The sequence below is a fragment of the Saccopteryx bilineata genome, chromosome 10 (assembly GCF_036850765.1).
Source record: "Saccopteryx bilineata isolate mSacBil1 chromosome 10, mSacBil1_pri_phased_curated, whole genome shotgun sequence".
NCBI lineage: Eukaryota > Metazoa > Chordata > Mammalia > Chiroptera > Emballonuridae > Saccopteryx > Saccopteryx bilineata.
The window spans coordinates 53,343,008-53,366,360 of NC_089499.1; the positions used below are offsets into that span (position 1 = coordinate 53,343,008).

Genomic DNA, 23,353 nt, shown 5'->3' on the forward strand with positions numbered 1-23,353 from the left:
CTCCAACTCACTGATTCAATCCTCAGCTCTATCCATCCTGTTTTTAATTCCTTCCATTGTGGTATTTATTTCTAATATTGTATTTGTCATCTCCGACTGATTCTTTTTTATACTTGCTATTTCTTTATTTAGGTGTGCATATTGACCATCCATTGTTGTTTTAAGAACCCTAAGCATCCTTACAATCATTATTTTGAACTCCGCATCTGGAAGTTTGATTATTTCCATATCACTTAGTTCATCTCCTGAAGGTTTCTCTTGTGTTTTCATTTGGATTGCACTTTTTTGTCTTCTCATTTTCTGTGTTTGGGTATTTTGTTTGTAGAGTTGGTTGAGTCTAGGCTTGGTGTGGTCTGCCTCCAGTTTTCAGTTGTATTATTTCTAGGTCTTCTTGGGTTGGTATCAGCTATTATTTGTAATCCACTTTTGAATTTGGGCAGTTTTGAAGTCTTGATTTGTTTGTTTTCTTAACAGGTGATAGTCTTGTTTACTGATCTCAGCAGGGGGCTTCCTTGAAACTATCCAGGAATGCGATGGGTGTAACCTGAGACTCTGAAGGCCTCTTCTACCAACTAATCTCTCTGGGGGCAGGGTGTTTTCTCAGCTTCAGTAGGGGGAAGTTATCTCAGATCTCCATGGAGACCTGAGTTACTGCCCCTCCTCCCCACTTCTTGTTTTCAGCTGTGTCTTGTTGTGCTGATTGGAGCTGGAGAGATGTCTGGAAATCTCTGATCTGGAAGCAATTCAGTACTGTTTTGTGGAAGGATTGGTCCCTCCCCCAGCTATGGCTGCCTCCAGCATGGATGTGTCAGCTTTTTTAGGTCATCTCCTGCCTTCCTTAGCCCCTCACTATCTGTCCCTCTCTCTCTCTCCTTCCCACTTGGGAGATAAGCTGGTCTTTTCAACACACCTCGCTCCCTGGTCGCCAGGCAAGTGGCTGTGAGCAGTATTTTCTGTTCTTTTCCCTGGAGTGAGATCCCCTCTGGGCTCTCAGCCTCACCCCTCACCCCTTCCGTTCCCATAAGCAGGGGAGATTCAGGTGCTCCTTACCAGGTTTGTTGTGGCTTCTTCTTTGCTCCTTGGTTTTTGAGAGCTGTTCTTGTAGTCCAGAGTTGGTTTTTCACGCTGATTTTTCCTAAATCGATTTGTATTCCAGTTTGGTGGTGAGAGCTGGGTGTCTGTGCGTCTGCCTACTCCTCTGCCATCTCAGGGTTTTGAACCTGGGACCTCAGCATCCCAGGTCAGTGCTCTATCCACTGTGCCACCACCAGTTAGGCATCATCAATCTTTTAAATGTTGTGCTAAGTAATTTAAAGATCTCATTTTTTCTCTTTTTAAATTAACAAAAATTTTAATTGATTTTAGAGAGAGAGGAAAGGAGAGAGAAAGACCAGAATGTCAATCTGTTCTGGTATGTGGCCTGACCAGGGATCGAACCCGCAACCTCTGCACTCAGGACAATGCTCTAATCAACTGAGCTATCTGGCCAGGGCTCATTTTTTCTTAAACACACCTAAAAGGAGGAATAATCATACTCATTATGCAGATGAAAGAATCCAGGAGGATAAATATAAGTATCTATCATGTTTAAGTTCAGAACACCATAAAACGATGGGCAGGGGAGATAATCATTAGCCAATTTCAAGGACAAGAGAAACTGGTACCAGAAAGAACTCCCAGTTGGGCCAGTTTTATGATCTAGTATGGGGTTGTCAGGACCCCAAAGCTGTACCCACCCTTACCCCTCATCAGCAGACTATGTTCTGTTCTGATTTCTTTTTTTTTTTTTAAGATTTATTCATTTTAGAGAGGGAAGAGAGAGAGAGAGAGAGAGAAAGGGGGAGGAGCCAGAAGTATCAACTCCCATATGTCCTGTTCTGATTTCTTGCACTTTGAAAAAAGTCTTTTCTGAAAGTTGTAAGTGGTCTCTAATGCTCTGACAGGCACCAAAGAAGAGAGATTTGTTTGATGATCCTGCTGTTAGTTATACAGCTGAGGCCTGGGACTCTTTTTTTTTTAAGATTTTATTTATTCATTTTAGAGAGAGAAGACAGAGAGAGAGAGAGAAAGATAGACAGAGAGAGAAGGGAGGGAGGAGCAAGAAGCATCAACTCCCATATGTGCCTTGACCAGGGAAGCCCAGGGTTTTGAACCAGCGACCTCAGTGTTCCAGGTCAATGCTTTTACCCACTGCACCACCGCAGGTCAGGCAGGCCTGGGACTCTAGGTGGCTGTAGTGGCAGAGGGAAAAACACCTAATACGCTCCAGGAAGCACCCCACTGGGGAGCAGATTCAAGGTCTCTTGTTGAGTCTTCCCTTTTAGCAGAAATTTCTCTTTCTAGAGTTCTTCTCTGTTCAAATCTTGAGTGATCAGGGCCTTGGTTTTAATGTAGTTAGCTACTTCCTTAAGCTCTTGGTGTTTACCTGCTCAACCACTTATTCTTGCTAAAGGAAGGGACTAAGATGGTAGAGGTTCCAATTATCCTGGGTGATTTCACCTGAAATCCACTGATGCATCATCAGAAGGGGAGAAAGGCGGACTGCACCGTGCAAAGGCATGGGCTAACACCAAATGTGTGAACAGCTGGTTTCAGAGGGTAAGTAGAGATAAGTCCAGTTATCACCAAGATCACAGAAGGAAGCAGAGAGGAGATAGTGTTATATGCTTCTGATATAGATAGAAACAGACGAAGTAAACAACAGAAGATCTCAGCCACCAGTCTGCATGCCTGTCACAGCATGCACGCACCAAGAGCCTCAGTATCAACTATGTATTGGAACACTTCTCTACACTGTGTTTAGATGCAAGGTGAAGCTTCTCACTCAGCATCCCAGAAGGGAAAACAGGGATTTTTCTCTTAAAATATGTTTGTGTATGTGTGTGAATATGTGCATATTTATCTGTCTAGAAGTAGAGACATCAGACTGTTGACAATGATTGTCTCTATGGGATAATGGGAGTCCCTTTTCTTTCCTCATTTAGCTGCTGTTTGAAAAAAGATTAAATAGTGGGCAATGTGACTTTCAAAATCAAAAAAAAGAAAATATCTACAAGTATATCTCTATTTCAGTAATAAAACTATGTAACTCCAAAGGAAAGATAAGGCATAGTCTATTCACATATTCCTTTAATGTTCAAACCTGCTTTCAAAACTGCTTTATCTTTTTAATCCCTCGGGCTTTCTTCAATCCTGTGCCATCCCTTGTCAATCTACTATAATAGCTACGTAACTGGTTTCCTACTTCTACCTGATTCTCACTCTTGTACCATTTACTGAAATCCCCATTCAAAAAATCCAATGCTCATATCTCTCCCACATTTATCAACTTGTTGCATTGCCATAGCTTCGAGGAGAAAGTCTAAAAACCCCTCCCATCACTGACTCATTGCCTCTGCCGCGCGGAGTCCAGGTCCACAAAACCAGAGGGGTTGCACTTGCACCAGAGGGAGTCCACACAGATTTCAACATGTGCATAAGAGAATATTTCATCCTAAGCAAGCACAAAAGACATTTCAGATTACAAACTATAATGTTTAAAATTAACTTGGCCAATTACTTTGAAAAGATGTGATTCTTGCCAAAAATTTAATTTGGGAATGAAGCATTGGGGATCACATTGTTTCAAAACTTGCCCACAGAAGGCACTTTCATTATTACAATCTCTTATATTTGCATATGTCAGTCAGGGAAGTGTAATCTGTCCCTCACTCTATGCGCCATGTGCTAAAAACACCACATCCTATGTTTTAACATGTGATAATTTCTTACAAATTGTCATATAGCTTTCTCTGCCAATTAACTCCAAGATGCTTGTCACATTATCTGTGAAACTTCAGTGGAGTTCCCTTCTCTTCATTCTTTATGACAAGTGTAGCATGCCTTGTACTAGTCAATGTTTGTCTTATGTCCCAAGCTGACCACTAGCATTGAGTGTCTGAAAGAGAAGGACAATGTCTTCTTTAGCTCTGTATCACAGCCCTTCACAGACTACCAGGGGCATTGTAGGTGCTTCATGTTAGCAGTTCAATTGCTGAAGAATCATGAGATAATTTTAATCAAATCAAATAGTTTCAAAGCATACATCAATGTATAACTCCTAAAGAGAACTAGGACTCCTTTTTCTGTATGGCATTTGCCAATTTATAAAAAGAGATTTGTAATCATAGACTAAAGGCTATCTGAAACACACCCTGTTTTCTTGACTATTCTTTACCTGTAAGCAAATTACTCCTAAAGAAAGCCTTTCATTGGCTTTCATGTAACAGTAACAAACAGCTGGATGAGAAGAGCTATCACATGGTCCTTTGTTGGAGTCAATACAAATCAGAAATGGTGCCTGGATTTCAAATTCTTCCAGTTCTGACTATTGGTAGTGGCTACCTAAAGACTGGTTGATGAGAATTTCAAGATCACACCTGGGTTCAGGAGAAGCATGCCACGATTGATTAGTGGTGTCTGCTTTGCATTAGGATATGTTAAATATTTCTGCTCTCTATATTAGCCCTTAGACTGGTTGTTGCTTTGTGGTCAGATGCTGAGAAATGTTCTACTACACACAGCAGATCAAAAAGTCTTGGCCTACGGTTTCAACCCCTTCAGAAGTACCCCTGGGAAACACTCCTATCCACCTGACCTGACCTCTTGCTATCGCTGATCCCAAGGACAGTACCTGGGTCTTGGATTTTAAGGGTTTTGGCTCAAATGTTGGGGTTGACACTTCATTCAGAGCTTCCTATTCTAGATTTTGTCTCTAACCCTGGATATATCCTTCTGATTTCCTAGTTCCTTGATCTCCAGACTTCCCTCTTGTTTAGGATGAGAACTAACTTATTCCCAAAGGCTCTAAAAATATAAATTAAGAAATATTTACAGGATGTATTCTGTGACTTGGGAAAAAAAATGCTCAGATGGATTTAAGACTGTCATTTTCCCTCATGCTCATTAAAAAACAAAAAAACCTCAATTCTTATGTTCCATTTTAGCCTTATAAAGCAGTGAAGAGGGCAGATATAAAATACTTTTTAAAACAAATTCCTCTTATAATTATTATAGACACCATTTTGAGAACCACTGAGTTAAGGACTCTGAGCAACTTCAATAGCCCCAATTCTGTTATTTAGTGGAATAATTCTTCAATTGAAACCAAAATATCCTGTTATGTGCTATAATTCTCCCTGGTTCTGTTCAGATATACGTAAAGAATGGCCTGTAGGTGACACTGTTGAAGACACAGTCCTTCCTTCAAGCCACTCCTCTCTTTCCAGCAAATTTTTCTCTGACCAGCAAATGCCTCAATCTTTTTCTGTCTTCTCCTCTCACCACCTTTTTATCCAAACAAACGTGCACAGAGGAGAAGACCTGTGAGACCCGGTTATCTTTTTCCTTGTATACCACCATCCACTCTGCCTTTGCAGAGCCAAGTGATACAAAAATTGTCTCGATATAAGAAGTGATATAATGGTCTAACTAGAAAGTTCTCCAGATGACAATTAGCTACAAAGCTCTAAATAAAAATAGCTTTTATAGGCTTTCTCAGATATTGGCAGGGTAACCTGTATCTTTCCTATCTGATGCATGCTTCTAATCCAGGTTGCATGCAAAACTGTATAAAAACTGTGTATAGATATATGCACAAGACAAGCTTTTGTTTTTCATGGAAAAATGATCTAGTCCTCCAACAGATAGTGCCATTATATAATAATGGGATATTACCACAGATCACTAAAATGGCTCCTACTGTGCTACTGCTCTACTATTGGCCATGTTTCTCTGAATCATTACAGTCACCTATATATACATCCTAAAACCAGGAATCGTCCTTTTACCTCTTCCCTCTCTGGCCATGTTGCAAAATCCTCAGTCTAGAAGTTACAGGGTTAGCAATGATAAGACAAGATAGCATCTTCCTTAACAAGAGCAAAAATAAAATTCATGGGGATTGATGTTTTGAAAAAAAAATGAGGAGCACTCCTCATATATTATGCTGTGCCAAACTGATGAGAAAGTTCAGGAAAATATCCAGAACTTGGCAAGAACGCCTTTTCCTGTGACTTCTTTGTTGCATTTGGCAATTTTGTCACTGTCCACAATTTAAGTTCCATTGTTTTATATGCAGTAAATATTTTCCATTGTTCACTCATGCTTCTCTAATCATATGCCTACTGTTAAGGTGTATGCGTTTTCATATAACAATTCACTATTCCCATCTGGCAATTCAGTACCTTTGTGCCAATCAACCATGTGAAACATTAGAACCCGCTGAGGGTATGTATACAGGATGAACGTATGCCTTTTAAACTCCAGGATTGAAAAGCCACTGCCGCAGAGAGCTTACATTTTCTGGCAGTCCAGTGCTACCAGCACATCTAGAACAACCAGAATCAGTGAAGTCAGTTCCTAAAACTTTGTATCATTTTCAGGTCTTTCAATGAGTAAATTATACCCCTGACCTTACTTTTCAGACTCATAGCCAGGACTTGAAATAGAGAGAAAAGACAAACAAGATGGTAGAGACTGGTTGTCAAATATGCATCACAGAAGGGTTCATCAATAAAACAACTACAGTTATTCCTCCCTTTTATATGCCTCAAGAATAACTTGATAAGAAACGGATTTAATGAGTTTTAACCTGTTGTCTGGAAATTGTGTTTGTTTTATTAAGAAAATAATCATTACCTCTACAGGCTTTGATGATGTTCATCATGCCCCATAAATGGTTCAATGGTTATTGACTTAGCAGCATCCATTTAGAGAAATTTTTTCCTTCTTCTCTCTACTTCATTTCACTACCCTGACTCATATTTTTATTATTCTCTTGGCTCAGGAATAGATAGAAGCAATAAAATGAAATTCAAGTTGGTTTCACAGACAGTAAACATGCATTATAAATTTGAAACATACCATTAGGAACATACTATGCTCATTGAGCATATATTTTGGAAGAGCTTCCTTCAAGACACTTTATGACTAAAACCATAATCTAAAACCATTTACTGTTCTTGGCTTTAGAATTCTGTATGGTTTCATGAGATACTTACTTTTTAAAAAAATACAGTCTAAACTTACAGCTTTTGAATCAAACAAGGTAGTAAAAACATTTTTAGATGGGAAACCAGCAAAATGCTATTAATTCTTTATACAATTAAATAGAGGACATAATAATTTTAAAAAAATCAGACTCAATTTACAGGTTAATAAATTTTTAGATAATCCAACTTCAATCTTTGTTCTCCCTATTTAGGGAACTAAGTCCCTGAATGTTTAAGAGACTTCTCCAAAGTAACATGGTATCATGTTAGACCCCCACAATGTCCTAACTTCTAACCAAACTGCAACCATGCTTTCTCCTATACAGTGTTCCAGTTAGGACTAGGTCTCAGCTCTGGCTTCAGCTGTACCAACATGTCAGAGCTGCCTTCTTGAGGACACTGCACCTTATTAAGATCAATGCATTAAGATCACCCAATTTGCATATATTCCAATGTATAACCAGATGGGATATGTATAGAAATCAGATGTGTATGAATCACATCTAAAATCACCACTTCAGTGTTGCCATATTTGCCTGAGTGTTGATCCTACAGCTAGACATACTCATTGCATGAAGAACCAACACTCTATGGCTGCCTAATTTCCAGGTTCATAAAAATTTATAATTATATGTGGGGATCATGCGCAGTAACCATGTTTAAGACCAACATAGTAGGGCCCACTAATTTTGAAAACTCTGAACTTTCACAGCTTGATGTCACTTGGTCTACTGCATATGTATGTGGGTGTGTATACACTGTTTCTCCCTCTGCTGGAAAATTGAGTCTCTGATATCACCCTGAATCAACTGATGTGATTAATGTACTTAAAAATGCATTTCTCAGAATGTATTCCCACAGTTAAAAGGCATATGATTGTATAAACAGGATGGGGCAAAAGTAGGTGTACAATTCTTCATATGGAAACTAATACAAAACTTAATAAATAATAATACAAAAATAAACTCTGTGTTTCACATGCTCACAACTGTAAACCTCCTTTTTCTCACCCTGTATATATATGCACACACACATACATGCAATTGGGCAACTCCAATATTTGGTATAGCTCACATACTAGATGCAATCCACAGTGACAACCTAAACAGCCATTAAGAAGAGAGAGAGCTAGTAATGATCATCCTTACCCTGGAGGATAAGGAACTGTGACACTCTTCTCCTATCCCAAAGAAATAGATGTGTAAATAGAGAGAGTGGAGAATTAATAGGAGGATTTAATTTTGATAGAATAAATGATTTCACACAGAATAATCTCTTGCTACATTGAATAATGCTATAAAAAATTAACTCAAAAAGGCTACTGCTGATTGGTTTCCAGAAGAATAAATGAAGCAAAGTTCACTGCAGACTTTAGACTTCTGTAGCATTGGTATCTATTCATTTCGGATTTCTTTACTCTTGGGAATACCATACTGCCTATATAAAACCTCTTACTCTATACAATTAATTTAGTTTCAATATTTCAAAAAATTAACACATTTGAAATGTCTGGTGTGCATTTTCACTTACCTTTTCTGCTGACTGAGCGGTGCCAAAAAAAATTGGAATGAAGGCAAGCCATACTATACATGTCGTGTACATAGTGAATCCAATGGGCTTGGCTTCATTAAAATTCTCTGGGACACCCCGAGTCTTGATGGCATACACAGTACATGTGACCATGAGAAGAATGCTATATCCCAACGAGCAAATGATTTGGAGGTCTGTAATGTCACATTTGAGAACCCCCCTAGCCAGCTCAGGGTTCATTGTCTTATGTTCATCATAGTCTACAATGATGTTGGGTGGGTCAACGCCAAACCAAATGAAAACACCTAGAAGCTGAACTGATATTAAACTTGAAGTGATTGCCAACTGTGACGTCGGGCTTATGAGTCTGGGAGCTGTCACTGATTTCTTGCCCTGCTCAAATATGCGATAAATCCGATTGGTTTTTGTCAAGAGAGCTGCATAACTGATGCACATCCCCAAGCCCAAGAAAACTCTCCGGAAAGAACACACTGCCACATCAGGCTTGGCTATCATCAGGAAAGTGATGATGTAGCAAAGAAAGATGCCCGTCAGCAGAACGTAGCTGAGCTCCCGCCCAGATGCCCGGACTATGGGCGTGTCATTGTAGCGGATGAAAGTGGCCATGACAAAGATGGTGGCGATGATCCCCAACATTGCTAAGAAGACAGGGATGACGGCCCAGGGGGAATGCCACTCCAGTTTGATGATGGGGATATCCTGGCAGCCAGTTCGGTTTTCATTGGGCCTCTGGTCATAAGGGCAGTGCTGGCATGTCATCTCATCAAACTGGTACTGGTAGCCATCGCAAGGCTCACAGGTCCAGCAGCAAGGCGTTCCCTTCTGTGTCTTCTTTCTTTGTCCAGGTTTGCATGGCCGTGTACATACTGAGTGGGGGATCTCCCGGACTCCTTTACCCCATTGCATGTCCTCGATCTGCAGTGTAAGAAATATGAAGGGGCAACAGCCACATTATTCAAGAGAAAAAAAAAAGAATTAACAACAAACAGTAATAATAGAAGTATTTGACACCTGATGAAGTTATGTAACTTACCCCAGCTATTAGGAGCGACAACCAAGACTTGACCCCCTACCATTTCATTGCAATATCCTTACAGTTCATCACTATAGAATATGTTCTAAACATGCTTGCTTTTAAGACTTTCCTTTGGAAACTTGTAAAAATACAAATTCATTTTCCCCTCCTAGACCTCTCAAATAAAAATATCATGAAGAAGAACCTTTGGATCTTTCTTTTTAACAAGTACCCAGAGGATTATTATGATTAGATAAACTGAGAAATACTGACATGCTCTCTATTGTCTTCTCCAGGCTAAGCTCAAAGGTCTCAAACCAAGTTAAACAAACAAACTAACAAAACTTCTAAGTAATATAAAAAGCTACAGTCATCTCCTAAAAAAAGGTTTTAAAATTATTTTGGATGATTTTCAGTGCTGACCACTTTCCCTAAAATTCTGTAGGCATCATTGCCATTTTTATTGAGAAATTTTGAAGCAAAGTAAAGATGTGGGGACCTCTGCCTATATAAACCAGTGGGGATTGTGGCTGAGTGAGAGAGAGGGCTGCTGGAGTCCCAAGCAATCTTCCTAAAGGGCCTGCGCATGGACTTACTCAGACTCACTCCTTCTGAGCTCCAGCACTGGCGCAGCAGCTCAAAGGGCACCAGGGACAGATTGGGAGGAGCTGAGTTGTCCGGCATCAGGAAGAGTTAAGAGGTGCAGCTTTCTCCCTAACAGAAGTGCTGGCATAGGTCACGTTCCTTTGCTGAGCCCTTTCTCCACAGAACCAGTGGGCAGACATCATGTCTAAATTCCCATCAACCTGACTATCACTTTTTGCCCCACCCTGGTGATTCCCTGAGGCCCTATCCCACTCAACTCTCAGGCCCACTGAAGCTGCTTCCAGTGTCTTTTACATATGAATGGCCTGTCTTGGCCCACACCTCAGACTTTCCTTAAATCTCTCAAACAAGCAGCATCTGGCCAGAGCATTCTGTGTACTTCTCACTAAGTGCCCCTGGGCTTGGCACTAATGGCAGACTGCCTTGGTTTGTAGCTTCGCCTATCCTGAGCACCTCCAAGCCCAGCACAAGTAACAGCCATCTGCAGATCACTGTGTAGCTCATGCCAGGAGGCCCCAGGAACAACATAGGAGGTGGTTGAGCCTGGCCAGGACCTCTGGGGAAGCCTCAGAGCCAGTGTAGCCAGTGGACAGCTTCCGACCATGTTGAAGCACCACTCAACCATCTCCATAAGTGACATACCCAAAGTACTGACTCAGAGAGCACCACAGCCCCGCTGAAATAAATCTTGCTCTGTGGGGCAGTCCTCTTAACAGCTGATCTTCCATGGTGGTCAGAGCCAGTCCTTGCAGCTGCTCAGCCTGGAAGTAAATCCCTTCCATTGAGGTGCCAACAGTAATCAAGGCTCAACTACATGAAGAAGGTGTACACAGCCCACACAGGGGTGCCCATCTGGAATGCCCTGCTCAAGTGAACAGGAAGGCTATGCTATTAGGCCCTACAGGACCCCTACTACATTAAGGGACTCTACCAAACTGGAAAGATGTAGCAGCACTATCTAATGCCTAGAAACAAATACAGGGAGGCAGCCAAAATGAGGAGACAAAGAAACATGTCGCAAATGAAAGAACAGAATAAAACTCCAGAAAAGGAACTAAACAAAATGGAGATAAGCAATCTACTAGATGTAGTATCAAAACACTAGTTATAAGGATGCTCAATGAACTTAGTAAGAATTTCAACAGTATAAAAAGGACATGGAAACCATAAAAAAGAATGAGTGAGAAATGGTGGGCATACAAACTGAAATGAAGAATAATTTATAGGGAATCAACAGTAGAGTTGACAAAGCCAAAAATTAAATCAGCAATTTATATATAAGGAAGCAAAAAACTCTCAACCAGATCAGCAAAAAGAAAAAGGAATCAAAATGAATGAGGATAGAGTAAGGAGCCTCTGGGAAAACTTCAAGCATGCCAACATTGACAACATGGGGGTGCCAGAAGTGAAAAAGAGAGAGCAAAATAATTGAAAACCTGATGGAAAACTTCCCCAACCTGATGAAGGAAATAGACATACAAGTCCAGGAAGCACGGGGTCCAAAACAAGATGAGCCCAAAGAGTCCCACACCAAGACACACCATAATTAAAATGCAAAGGTTAAAAACAAATAGAAAATCTTAAAAGCAGCAAGGGAAAAACAGTTACCTTCAAAGGAACTCTTGTAAGACTGTCAGCTTATTTCTCAAGAAAAACTTTGCAGGGTAGAAGGTATTGATTGGTAAAAACATTCAATGTGATAAAAAGCAGGAACTTACAACCAATAATACTCTGTCCAGAAAAGCTATCATTTAGAATTGAAGGACAGATGACTTTCCAGACAAGAAGTTTATTACCACCAAACCAGAATTACATGAAATGTTTAAGGGTCTTCTTTATAAGAAAAAGAAATAAAGATAAAAAAATATAAACAACAAAGTTGCAATACATACATATCTCTCAACAACTGAATCTAAAAGACAAACAAGCAAAACAAAAACAGACTCATAAAAAAAATTTAAAAACAGACTCATACATACAAAGAACATTTTGACAGTTACCAGATGGGAGGGGAGTGGGGGGGTAGGTGAAAAAGGTGAAGGGATTAAGAAGTTGATAGTTACAAAATAAATGGGTAGTTATAGAATAGTTATGGGGATGTGAAGTACAGCATAGGGAATATAGTCAATAATATTCTAATAACTATGTATGGTGTCAGATGGATATGAAATATATTGGGATCACTTATTAAGTTATCTAATGTCTAATCACTAGAGGTACACCTGAAACTAATATAATGTCACCTTTAATTGAAAAATAAAAAATGCTTAAGAAAAAAAAATTTTTTAAGAGAGATAAGGGGGAATGAAAATTAATTCATAGTTCATTAAAATTTTAGTGCCATGTTAAAACAGGATATAATTTACAGAGGGGTGTGATACTTCCGTCAAAACTTGAATAAGACCTATATTTAAAATCTGAATCCAAGTAGTTAACTCTGGGGGAAAAATGGCTCAGGTAGTAAACTTTGTAAATTACCACAACCTTCCAATGGTTGAATTTAAACTTTAACCAGAGACCCGAGAATCTTCAGATGATTCGTGTGAACTCAAATGCCTGTGTACAAAACCCAAGTCAGCACTAATAAATCTAACTAAGTATAAATTAAATAAATCTAACTAAATATAAAACATCATCACTTTTTTCCCGATGTCATCATTTTGGTGGCAATAAGTCATTGGCAGCCATCCCAAAGTCATAAAATTAGGGAAATAATTTGTTATAAGAGAAAAAGATATGCACTAACTTTACAAATGTCAATTTTAAGATGCTGGAATATAAAAAAAAAATACTATTATTAAAACAAATGTCAAATTAAAAGGCTCTACTCATGGCTAGTAAGAGAATTTAAAAAACTATAAGTAAATTTTATTAGCTAAACTTGAGATGTTTATTCCAACACTAGTGGATACTAATATGCTGTGATTAAACTTGATCTATAGGAAAAAATGTAGTGCTCATAAAATATAGAAACAAATTATCACTGTCATATTTTACAGTCAATTTCAAATGTTGCCAGCTCACTATTTTTAGTTCCCCTTAGATTAAAATAAAATGCCAACAATGCTGAATAGCTTTTATTTTCCCTCGACTTATCCAAATATATACAAGGGTTGTAACTACAAACATTGCATTGACTGATTGCTTAATTTGTTTTAAATTTTCATTTAAAGTAAATCTCAACTCAATTTAATTGTATATATTAAACCAACAAAGTTGCCTCTTGCTCAAAATGAACAAAGTCTAATTTACTTGCTTTGCCAACAAAAATCATTATGAATAATATAGGCTGGGGCAAAAGTAGGTTTATATAAAAAAAAAAGTAGGTTTATAGTTGTGATTATGTAAAACAGTTTACTCTTGTATTATTCATTAATTATTATATTATTTTCCATACAACTGACAGTAATCCTACTTTTGCCCCATCCTGCATAATCCATGTTCCATGGAGATACTGAGTAACCTTTAAAGTTTCCTGTGAGAATTTTGTTAAAGCAACGCATATGATTTGTGCTTATTTATAACCATCCACATAAATTCAGTGCCTTTTTTCATAAAAAAAAAAATAGTCACCTGCAAATGCTTAGAGGCAACTATTTAGGGAAGAATAATAATTCAGAGCTATGAAAAATCAACCATAATGTCAGAAGGCTAGCAGGAATGCAAATTTCAATTTTTTTCTGAATTCTGCAACAAAACTGTTTCAGTTAGCTGGAAAGCCTAACCTAAGGTGTAGAAAGGAAGGAAAAGGCTTGGGTGTTTAACATCATTTACTTTAGAAAATATAGTTCTAATTTCCCTAATATGATTGCATTTTCCTCCTGGATACCCAAAATTTATGGTTATTGAGTTCTACATCTGATTAGTAGCTGACTTATGGGACATAACTATTGAGATCCCAGCTCTTGGCCAGAGAATAAAACTTTATAGCTAAGACCATCAATTAATATGGTGCATGGGACATAGATTATAAGGATATGTGTACTAATGTTTAAGGAAAGAGAAAATTATAGCAGTTATCGCTAATGAAAGTGAAAACCAGTCTGTTGTGAAGTTCTAGGAAAGTGTTCTTCATTCTTAAAAAAGAGACTCAAAGAAGGAATAAACTCATCAGCCTTTGAATTTTGATGTGTGCAGATGTGATGCATGGAGCTCCAGCAGATATTCTATATCCATGAGGAGGCAAGTCTAAGGAACAAAGCCAATATGCTGAGAATAGCCTAAATAAACAAGTAAATAAATAAATTGTGCCTTTGATGGCATAATTATGTCACCAACTTAACCAACACTGGTACCACTCTACCGCTAAATTTTTAACATGAAATGATCATCTTTCCGTAATGACTAATCATGTGCAGTCTACTACCTGCAGTCAAACATCTAACTAGTAACACATTTTTTCTTGTTTCTGTATCTGGTGCATGAATCTGTTAGACAACACCTATAATGTAGGTTCTTACATAAATAACAGGTAGCTCTGGAAGGAAAGGGAACTTTTGAATCACACATGGCCAGAAACACTTGTCTCTGCCTCCTGAAAATGCCCAGGAAAGAGAGTGGTAAAGTCCGAGACTCAGAAAATCGGCTGTGACTCCCCTGCTTCTGGCTCAGACACAAAAATGAAGAGACATGTGTCTTCTACAGTTCAGTCGCTCCTGTGTTTGGCAAAGGAAAACTGGGGTCTGGCTCTTGTAGAGAGTGCATTACTCCACAGGGAATGTGTAGATCTTATGATCACTGGAATTTTAAAATAAAAACTAAATTGGTTGCTGTCTAACCACCAAAGGCAGGAATCAAACAGTGATAGAAATCTTATCAACAGTATTTGGTGCATCCCTTTTCATCTAGAAGAGATCTGTTCCTTTCCCCATATAGACACTTTCTGTCCAAATGGAAATTCTGTCACTCCAGGGATATTTTCTTTGGTGAAATTGAATTCACACATTTCCAAAGCTTGCTGTGTAGACTAAGCTGGCTGCTGCTTCTATTGCATAATGCTCTGCAATATTACTTTTCCTTATTAAAACTTTTACTAGAATGAGCTCATTTAAAATGTTTCCTTATGAAAAAGCCATTTGTTCAGTAAAATACATTTGTCCTATTTAATTTATAGAAAAAGACTTTTTTTTTTTTTTTAAGGAAAAACACAGAGAAATGTTGAATTTATAGTATAAGAGAAGAGCCAGGTTTGGGTTCTGGTGGAGAGTGGGGTAAGGTGGGATGGCAGGAGCTTGCAAGGAGGTCTGTAGCATCTCAATCTCTCTCTCTCTTTCCCTCTCTTTTTTTTTTTAAGACTCAGATCCTACCGTTATACATTAGGCAGCGTAACTAGACTGAAACAAAATTTCAGGACTGATATATTATATGACAAAAAAAAAACACCACTAATTCACACTCTACTTGCTCAAAATTTGTAATTACAAACATCGCCCTTTTTCATGGACTCTAGGAAGAAAGTGCCGTCCACAGTATTACGAGGTTGGCTTTTCTCTGCAGTGGACCACAATCATTTATGGAGGAATCCGGAGCCTCATCTCACTGGAAAGCCCCTGGAGGGCCAGGATGGGATCACTCTGTACTGTTTCTGAAACTGCATTTTCAGTTAAACCAGTCGTTCCCAAACTTGCCTGCACATGTGAATCACTTAGGGATCTTCCAAAAAATCTTATTAGGCCTCAATGTGTTTTAAAGCTCCTTCAGTGATAATGGAGACAAGTTGGTAACCACTGACCTAAGCTCTCTGATAGGCTAGCATTCAGAAGAAAACCTTTGTGCTGTTTAGAACACCTGGTGACTACAGATTCACTTCTCCTGGCTTCTATTCTTGACCTTGTGATGCACTATCTCATTAAAAGTTTGAATGGGTCACATAACATGCTCAGTTATTACTTTATTATGAGTTAATGGGAAAGTGTGAAGCTGTAGTAGAATTACAATGTGGACAGTTGGGAAGATCTCCTGGCTTAAGTTTCATAAGGTCATTGGCCAAACAACTTAAAATGTCTGCAGAGGCTCAGCACATAAACAAAGTGAGTGGGAATAAGAAACATTTCTTTCCCCAAAACAACCAAGTTCAAAGGAACACAGTATCATTCATATATACATATGTGTGTGTGTGTGTTAAATTATGCATTAAGAAACAGATTTCATCAGGCAGTTCTGTCTAAATAATTTGCATTTGTTATTTCAATGCCTGCATTTCCCTTAATTAAAGGGGCAATGAAGTTGGTGCTTATTTTAAATGTATGTAACTAAAAACTCCCAGAATAATTGAACAGTTGCCCCTAAAAAAACCCCTAGATTTCTCCTTCTTGATGAAACCTCTCTATATCTCTAGCTAAAAGGGTTGACATGACTTGGTTTCAGAATGACCTTTATTATTATCATTTTTTCAAAACAGACTTATTTGGAACCTTCCAATTTTTTTACAGTAGTGATATCTTCTTAAAAAATACCATATACTCAGGCCTCACCTGTGGTGGCGCAGTGGATAAAGCATCGACCTGGAAATGCTGAGGTCGCCGGTTCGAAACCCTGGGCTTGCCTGGTCAAGGCACATATGGGAGTTGATGCTTCCAGCTCCTCCCCCCTCTCTCTCTCCCCCCTCTCTCCTCTCTAAAAATGAATAAATAAAATTAAAAAAAAATACCATATATTCAGACAGCCAAACGCTGCACATGCTGACACTAGTTAGCTGTGTCTTTCTGAAAGATACTTCTACTAGAGGAACCATCCCTTTATAATTTATATGTTAAGTATAAATGATCTCTTATTTACCTTCCTCTAGGACCTTGGTTGGCAAACCACAGCTCGCCAGCTGCATGTGGCTCTTTGGCCCCTTGAGTGTTTAGCAAAGGCCAGCTTAGGAGTACTCTATTTTTTGTTGTTTTTTTTTTGTTTTGTTTTTTTACAGAGACAGAGAGAGAGGGATAGACAGAGACAGACAGACAGGAACAGAGAGATGAGAAGCATCAATCATTAGTTTTTCGTTGCACATTGCGACACCTTAGTTGTTCATTGATTGCTTTCTCATATGTGCCTTGACCATGGGCCTTCAGCAGACTGAGTAACCCCTTGCTTGAGCCAGCGACCTTGGGTCCAAGCTGGTGAATTTTTGCTCAAACCAGATGAGCCTGTGCTCAAGCTGGAGACCTTGGGGTCTCAAACCTGGGTCTTCCACATCCCAGTCCAACGCTCTATCCACTGTGCCACCACCTGGTCAGGCTTTCTTATTTCTTTTTTTTTTTAATTTTTTAATTTTATTTATTCATTTTTAGAGAGGAGAGAGAGAGAGACAGAGAGGGAGAGAGAGGAGAGAGAGAAGGGGGGAGGAGCTGGAAGCATCAACTCCCATATGTGCCTTGACCAGGCAAGTCTAGGGTTTCGAATCAGCGACCTCAGCATTTCCAGGTTGACGCTTTATCCACTGCGCCACCACAGGTCAGGCAGGAGTACTATAATTAAGTTAATAACAATGTACCTACCTATATAGTTTAAGTTTAAAAAATTTGTCTCTCAAAAGAAATTTAAATGGTTGTACTGTTGATATTTGGCTCTGTTGACTAATGAGTTTGCCAACCACTGCTCTAGGGACACAGTTCCCTCAAATATGTTTACCAATCAAAGATTAGATATTTATTATTGTTCAAATTATTAAATACACCTGAAAGTAATTATTTTTCTTCTTTTCCAAGTGAGAGGAGGGGAGATAGACTCCTGCAAACACCCCAACCAAGGTTTACCCACAACCCCTATCTGGGGCCATGCTCACAACCAAGCTAATTTTAGCACCTGAGCCAGAGGCTACACAGAGCCATCCTTAGCACTTGGACCGAAGTGCTCTAATCAGTTGAGCCATGGCTGCAGGAAAGAATGAGAGAGGGAGTGGGGGGAGAGGGAAGGAATGAGAGGGAAAGGGAGGGGTCTCCTGTTCCCTGACTGGGAATTGAACCCAGGTCATCCACACACCAAGCTGATGCTCTACCACTGAGCCAACTGGCCAGGGCTGGAAGTCATTTTTTTAAACCTTAGAGTTAAGAATAATTTGTAATGACCTGACCAGGTGGTGGTGCAGTGGATAGAGTGTCGGCCTGAGACACTAAGAACCTAGGTTTGAAACCCTTGAGGTTGCTGGCTTGAGCACGGGGTCACTAGCTTGAACATGCATGACTTCATGGTCGCTGGCTTGAGCCCAAGGTCACTGGTTCAGCTGGAGGTTCCTGATCAAGGCGCATATGAGAAACAATCAATGAACAACTAAGGTGCCGCAACTATGAGTTGATGCTTTTCATCTCTCTCCCTTTCTGTCTGTCCCTGTCTGTCCCCCCTGCCCCCTCTCACTTAAAAAAATTTTTTTTAATGCATGTGGATAACTCAAAAATATCTCAGTTTATACTGGTTCAAAACTGAACTCATGATCTGTACCAGGAAATGGCAAACTATGGCCCACAGGCAAAATTCTGCCCACTGCCTGTTTTTATAAATTTTCATTGGAGCATCGTCACATACACTCTTCTGTTTTGTCCATGGCTGATTTTATGTTCTCATGGGAGAGTGGAGCAGTTGTGAATGTCCACCCTGCAGAGTCTAAACTATGTCCCATCAGGCCCTTTACACAAAATATTGGCTTGCCTCAGATCAAAAAATAACTAAAGGGCAAAGCCCAGTGCAAGGCAGCCTTATGTGTCCAGACACCAGAGGCTTCATCATTTTGACATCTTCCTTTCTCTTACCCAACCCTCCAAATCTGTTACCAACAATTTGTGTAGATTTTATCTCTTGCAAATCACAAGTCAATTATTTCATCCAACAAATATGTATTAAGTAAATTTACTGAATGCTGGACCTGCTTTAGTTGCTGGAAACAAAGGAGAGACAGGAATGCCTCAGAGAAAACATGCATTCCTCTTTACTATTTGTTGTTCCTGAATCAGCAGGTTACCAGATTAGCCCCTACCAGCCCTAAATAATAAGTCATCAGCTCTTTTCCGCAGGATACAATAGAATGAGGAGGTCTCAGGCCATAGCCAATGGGAAAGGGAGTTGCCCTACTTCCTGAAAGGGAGCCACAAGACTACCTGATTCAAGCAGTCTACAGAGGCTGCACAGAAAGAAAAGTCTTGTCCTACAGACAACCTACTGATGTCACAAGGCCAATATCTTCTGGAAACTACATGTTAACTGCCCCCAAATTTGTACATGCAATCCATGAAGTTGTATGAACTGCCCACACTTATACAATATGACATGATGCAATCCCAATGGATATACATAATTTCCTTACTTTTAACCCTTTAATCTCACCCCAAAACTCTAACCCGGCAGGCAGAGTTGAGTTTTGTCCTGCTACTTTGCCAGCTGACCTTGCAATAAAAGCTTTTTCTTTTCCCAAAAGCCAGTGCCATAGCATTGACTCTTGTGTGCATTGGGCAATGGGCTCTTGCTGGGTAACACTACCACACCTCCTCTGGAGTTTTTCCACCTTCCTTTTCTCTGGGCCCTTCCTAATTCAATTTGTTGCCGTAGAGTCTGAAGGATCTTTTAGTATGTAGATTTGATCTTCTCTTTTTTGCTTAATCTCTTCAATGACTCTCTTTGCTCTTAAACCTCTTAGATGATCCAACTAGTCTGGTGAGGACACTCATCAATGGACTTCACTGACTTTATTTGACTTAATTAAGTTTCCTGCCTCATACTGTTTTGTGCTGCAATATGCCTCTCAACAGCTCTTCAGTTCACCGAATCTTGTTTAGGAAATCCCTACCTCCAATGGATGGGGTCTTCCTTCCATTTATTTACTTATTATTATTATTATTATTATTTTAACTTATTAATTTTTTGTTTTCTTAATTGAGAAGCGGAGATGCAGAGAGACAGATTCCCACATGCACCCTGACCGGGATCCACTCAGCAAGCCCCCTATGGGGTGATGCTCTGCCCATTGGGGAGCTATTTTAGCACCTGATGTGAGGCCATAGAGCCATCCTCAGTGCCCAGAGCCAACTTGCTCCAACTGAGCCATAGCTGTGGGATGGTGAGAGAGAGAGAGAGAGAGAGAGAGAGAGAGAGAGAGAGAGAGAGAGAGAGAAAGGAGGGGTGGAGAAGCAGATGGTCATTTCTGTGTACCCTGACCAAGAACAGAACCTAGGACATCCACACGCTGGGCTGACATGCTACTGCTGAGCCAACCGGCCAGGGATTTAATTTATTGATTTTAGAGAGAAAGGAAGGGAGAGAGAAAAACATCAATTTGTTGTTCCACTTATTTTTGCACTCATAGGTTCTTTTTTTTTTTAATTATTGATATATTTCTTTTTTAGAGAGAGAGATGAAAAGGGAGGGAGAGAGAGAAAGAGAAACATTGATTTGTCATTCCACTTATTTATAAATTGATTGGTTGATTCTTGTATGTGCCCTGACCAGGGATTGAATCCACCACCTTGGTATATTGGGATGATGTTCTAACCAACTGAGCTAACTGGCCGGGTGTGTCCTCCTTTAATAAACTCTCAAGGAACCCTCTTCAAAGAACTAACACAATTAGTAATTATGCAAATTTATGAATTCATTAAAGTCTGTCTCCCAACTCATAAGTATGCTCCATGAGATCAGAGTTTCTGTCCACGTTATTCACTATCGGAAATTGGAATCTGAGATGTGCCTCTAGCACTGTTGGATTGAATGGATGAATGACACAGCAGGAATGGAAAAAAAGATTGATTATTCCTCTAGATGTAATTTTTCTCCAGCCCAAATTTGAGTTTAATTATAATTAGATGTGGTGAACAGATCCAAAAATACTTGTGTGAGTCTTAGCTGTTTTCCGGTCATTTACTACATGCTTACAGAGTGAAAGTTTATAGTTGAAATGCTCTTGCCATTTTCATGAGGAAAGAAAGAAAATTAAATATGAAGTGCTTAATTTCTAGGTAGAGAGAAAATGAGCACAATTATGCCAGGGAGAGGGAGAAAAGCAAGTCACATCCAACATACACCCAAGGACAGAACTTGATTTCAATTGGTCCCTGACTGTTACTTTCTCCATTGGTAAGCTTAGCTACAGTTCAAAACAGAAAGACAATGAGCTAGGAAAACAGAAACGAGGTTCAAAGGCTAACTTCATCACTTCCAGAGAGAAAGCCCAAGGTCAATCTGGGGTGTTAGTTTTCTAAATTTATTTGTTATGAAGACTAAGTTAGATAACATGTCAGGCACTAACATGGTGCCCAAGACATCGTAGCAGCCTAAACAATTATTAATTTTTATTAGACTATTTTATGGCTTCAATGCTCAACTTAATCCATGCACAAAATTTTAGAATGGTCATTCCTAACCCTTCCTACTCTCTTGAGCTCTGATTTGTCCAACTGAATATCACCAGCAATTAATGCCATCAAGGCATTTCAGACTCTGTGCATCTAAAACCAAACATACCATCTTCCTTCTCTTTCCCTAGATGTTGCCATACTCCCTGCAACCTGTCTTGGTACACAGAAATTAATCCCATGAGAATTGCACTCAGATGGACCTGGGCTCAAATCCTAGCAGAGTGACCATGACCGAGTCATTTCAGCTGTTTGACCTTGACTTACAGAGAGCATTAATGTCTATGAAGCACATTGTCTGACACATAGTCAAAGCTTAATGAGTTATGTCTATTGAAATTATTACTACAGATAAAACTGTGTCATCTTTGACACACTTCTCTACCTTGCTCCCCTAAAGAAATAACAGTTGCAAAGTTTGTCCTGGTCTTCGTCCACCAACCCCTTTTCTCTTTGTCCCCAGTGTCATGGATCCATTGAAGTTATCACTGTGTCTTCTTCCTTGTTCTGATTTTGGGTCTTCCCTTTTTTTATTCCTTTAAACTATTTCTCTTCATAGCAGCTCTGCTCTAAACTTCAACACCCGAGTGTTTACCCCATTGTTCCTTTCCCTCCACTTGAAGAGACCACATTTGCTCGCTCTGGGCCTGGAAGAGTGGCTCAGATGGCCAACAAGTCACCAGAGTGCTCTGGGCAGTGAGTGTGGTCTTACCACATGCACCTGGCATTAAAACTCACTGTCCACCTGAGACTGCTCAGTCACCTTCTTTTAACATTCCCATCACTCAAAGGCAGAACTCTAACCCTTCACTCTGCTGTCATCAGCCTCTACCTCTGCACATACCCGGTGCTCTTCTATCGAAGAGCACTGCCTATGAGTCACTTTAATACCTTTTGGTGCCCTATTATTACACTTCTCCTTTTAGCTGTCATGCTTTTGCCCTCATTCTTCAACAACCAGCTCAAGCGCCCCAAATCTTCCCAGATGCCTCTGAACCAGAAATGCTCTCTCCCTGGGTTGACATCTCTTAGCATGCCACCTGGACTGTTCTCCTACCTCCTCTACTTACATTTGGGAAACTGTGGCCACCATGTATTTTTTTTTAAATCTCTCAGAACCTAAAGGGTGAAATGGAACAGAGGCAGATTTGATCCCAAGAAAGAATTTCCAAGTTTAGGACAAAAAGGGCTAAAATTCTTATGAGAGAAATGCCTTCTTTTAGGGCCCTTAAGTATTCCTTCTTCTTTGCTTTTGTTTGAGCCTCCCACGTCTGATTTGCTTAAATATGACAAATGATACATGCAAGAATGATAGAAGTTCTCATAGCACTGCTACAAAATCTTCTTTTCTCACCAGTTTAGCCATAGCTTGGATTTTTGCACTCTCAACAACCTGCAAATTCTTTGCACCCACTCACCTGGGGAGAGTCACGCTCTCTGCCAGGTAAGTGGGGAAGAATGCTGATCAGTCAGTTTGCCACTTGATACAAGAAAGGCTTTTAATTTTCTTTGTTTTTTCTTTCTCCCTTCTCTCCTTTCTATTTTGCTGAGCCTCTGAATCTCTTCCCTTTTTAGAGCTGGAGGAAAGAAACAGTTTTTATACAGATTATTTAGGAACATAAGAGTGGAGAAGAAGACAGAGGTTGGCTCAGGACTGTCACATAGCCCACTGAGAAGGATATGGTTATCATCAGACCTACAATTCATTCTCCTACCTTATGGGGTAAAGGGAGGAGAGGGTGAATGTGGGAGCAACTTCCAGAAAGAAGAAGAGAGGCTGTCTAGTCCAATTTCCTTTCACTAACAATAGATCTCCTGGCAAACAA

The 23,353-nt window shown here is 39.7% G+C and overlaps 1 protein-coding gene across 3 annotated transcripts in view; it reads right to left on the reverse strand.

Moving 5' to 3' along the window:
• Nucleotides 1-23,353, reverse strand: part of GRM7 (glutamate metabotropic receptor 7) — a 1,011,140-nt gene that overhangs the window by 176,277 nt on the left and 811,510 nt on the right. For all 3 annotated transcript variants that reach the window (XM_066245502.1, XM_066245501.1, XM_066245500.1), the window contains exon 8: nt 8,562-9,497. In XM_066245502.1, the coding sequence (XP_066101599.1) occupies nt 8,562-9,497 (936 nt within the window). The remainder of the gene's footprint in view (nt 1-8,561; nt 9,498-23,353) is intronic.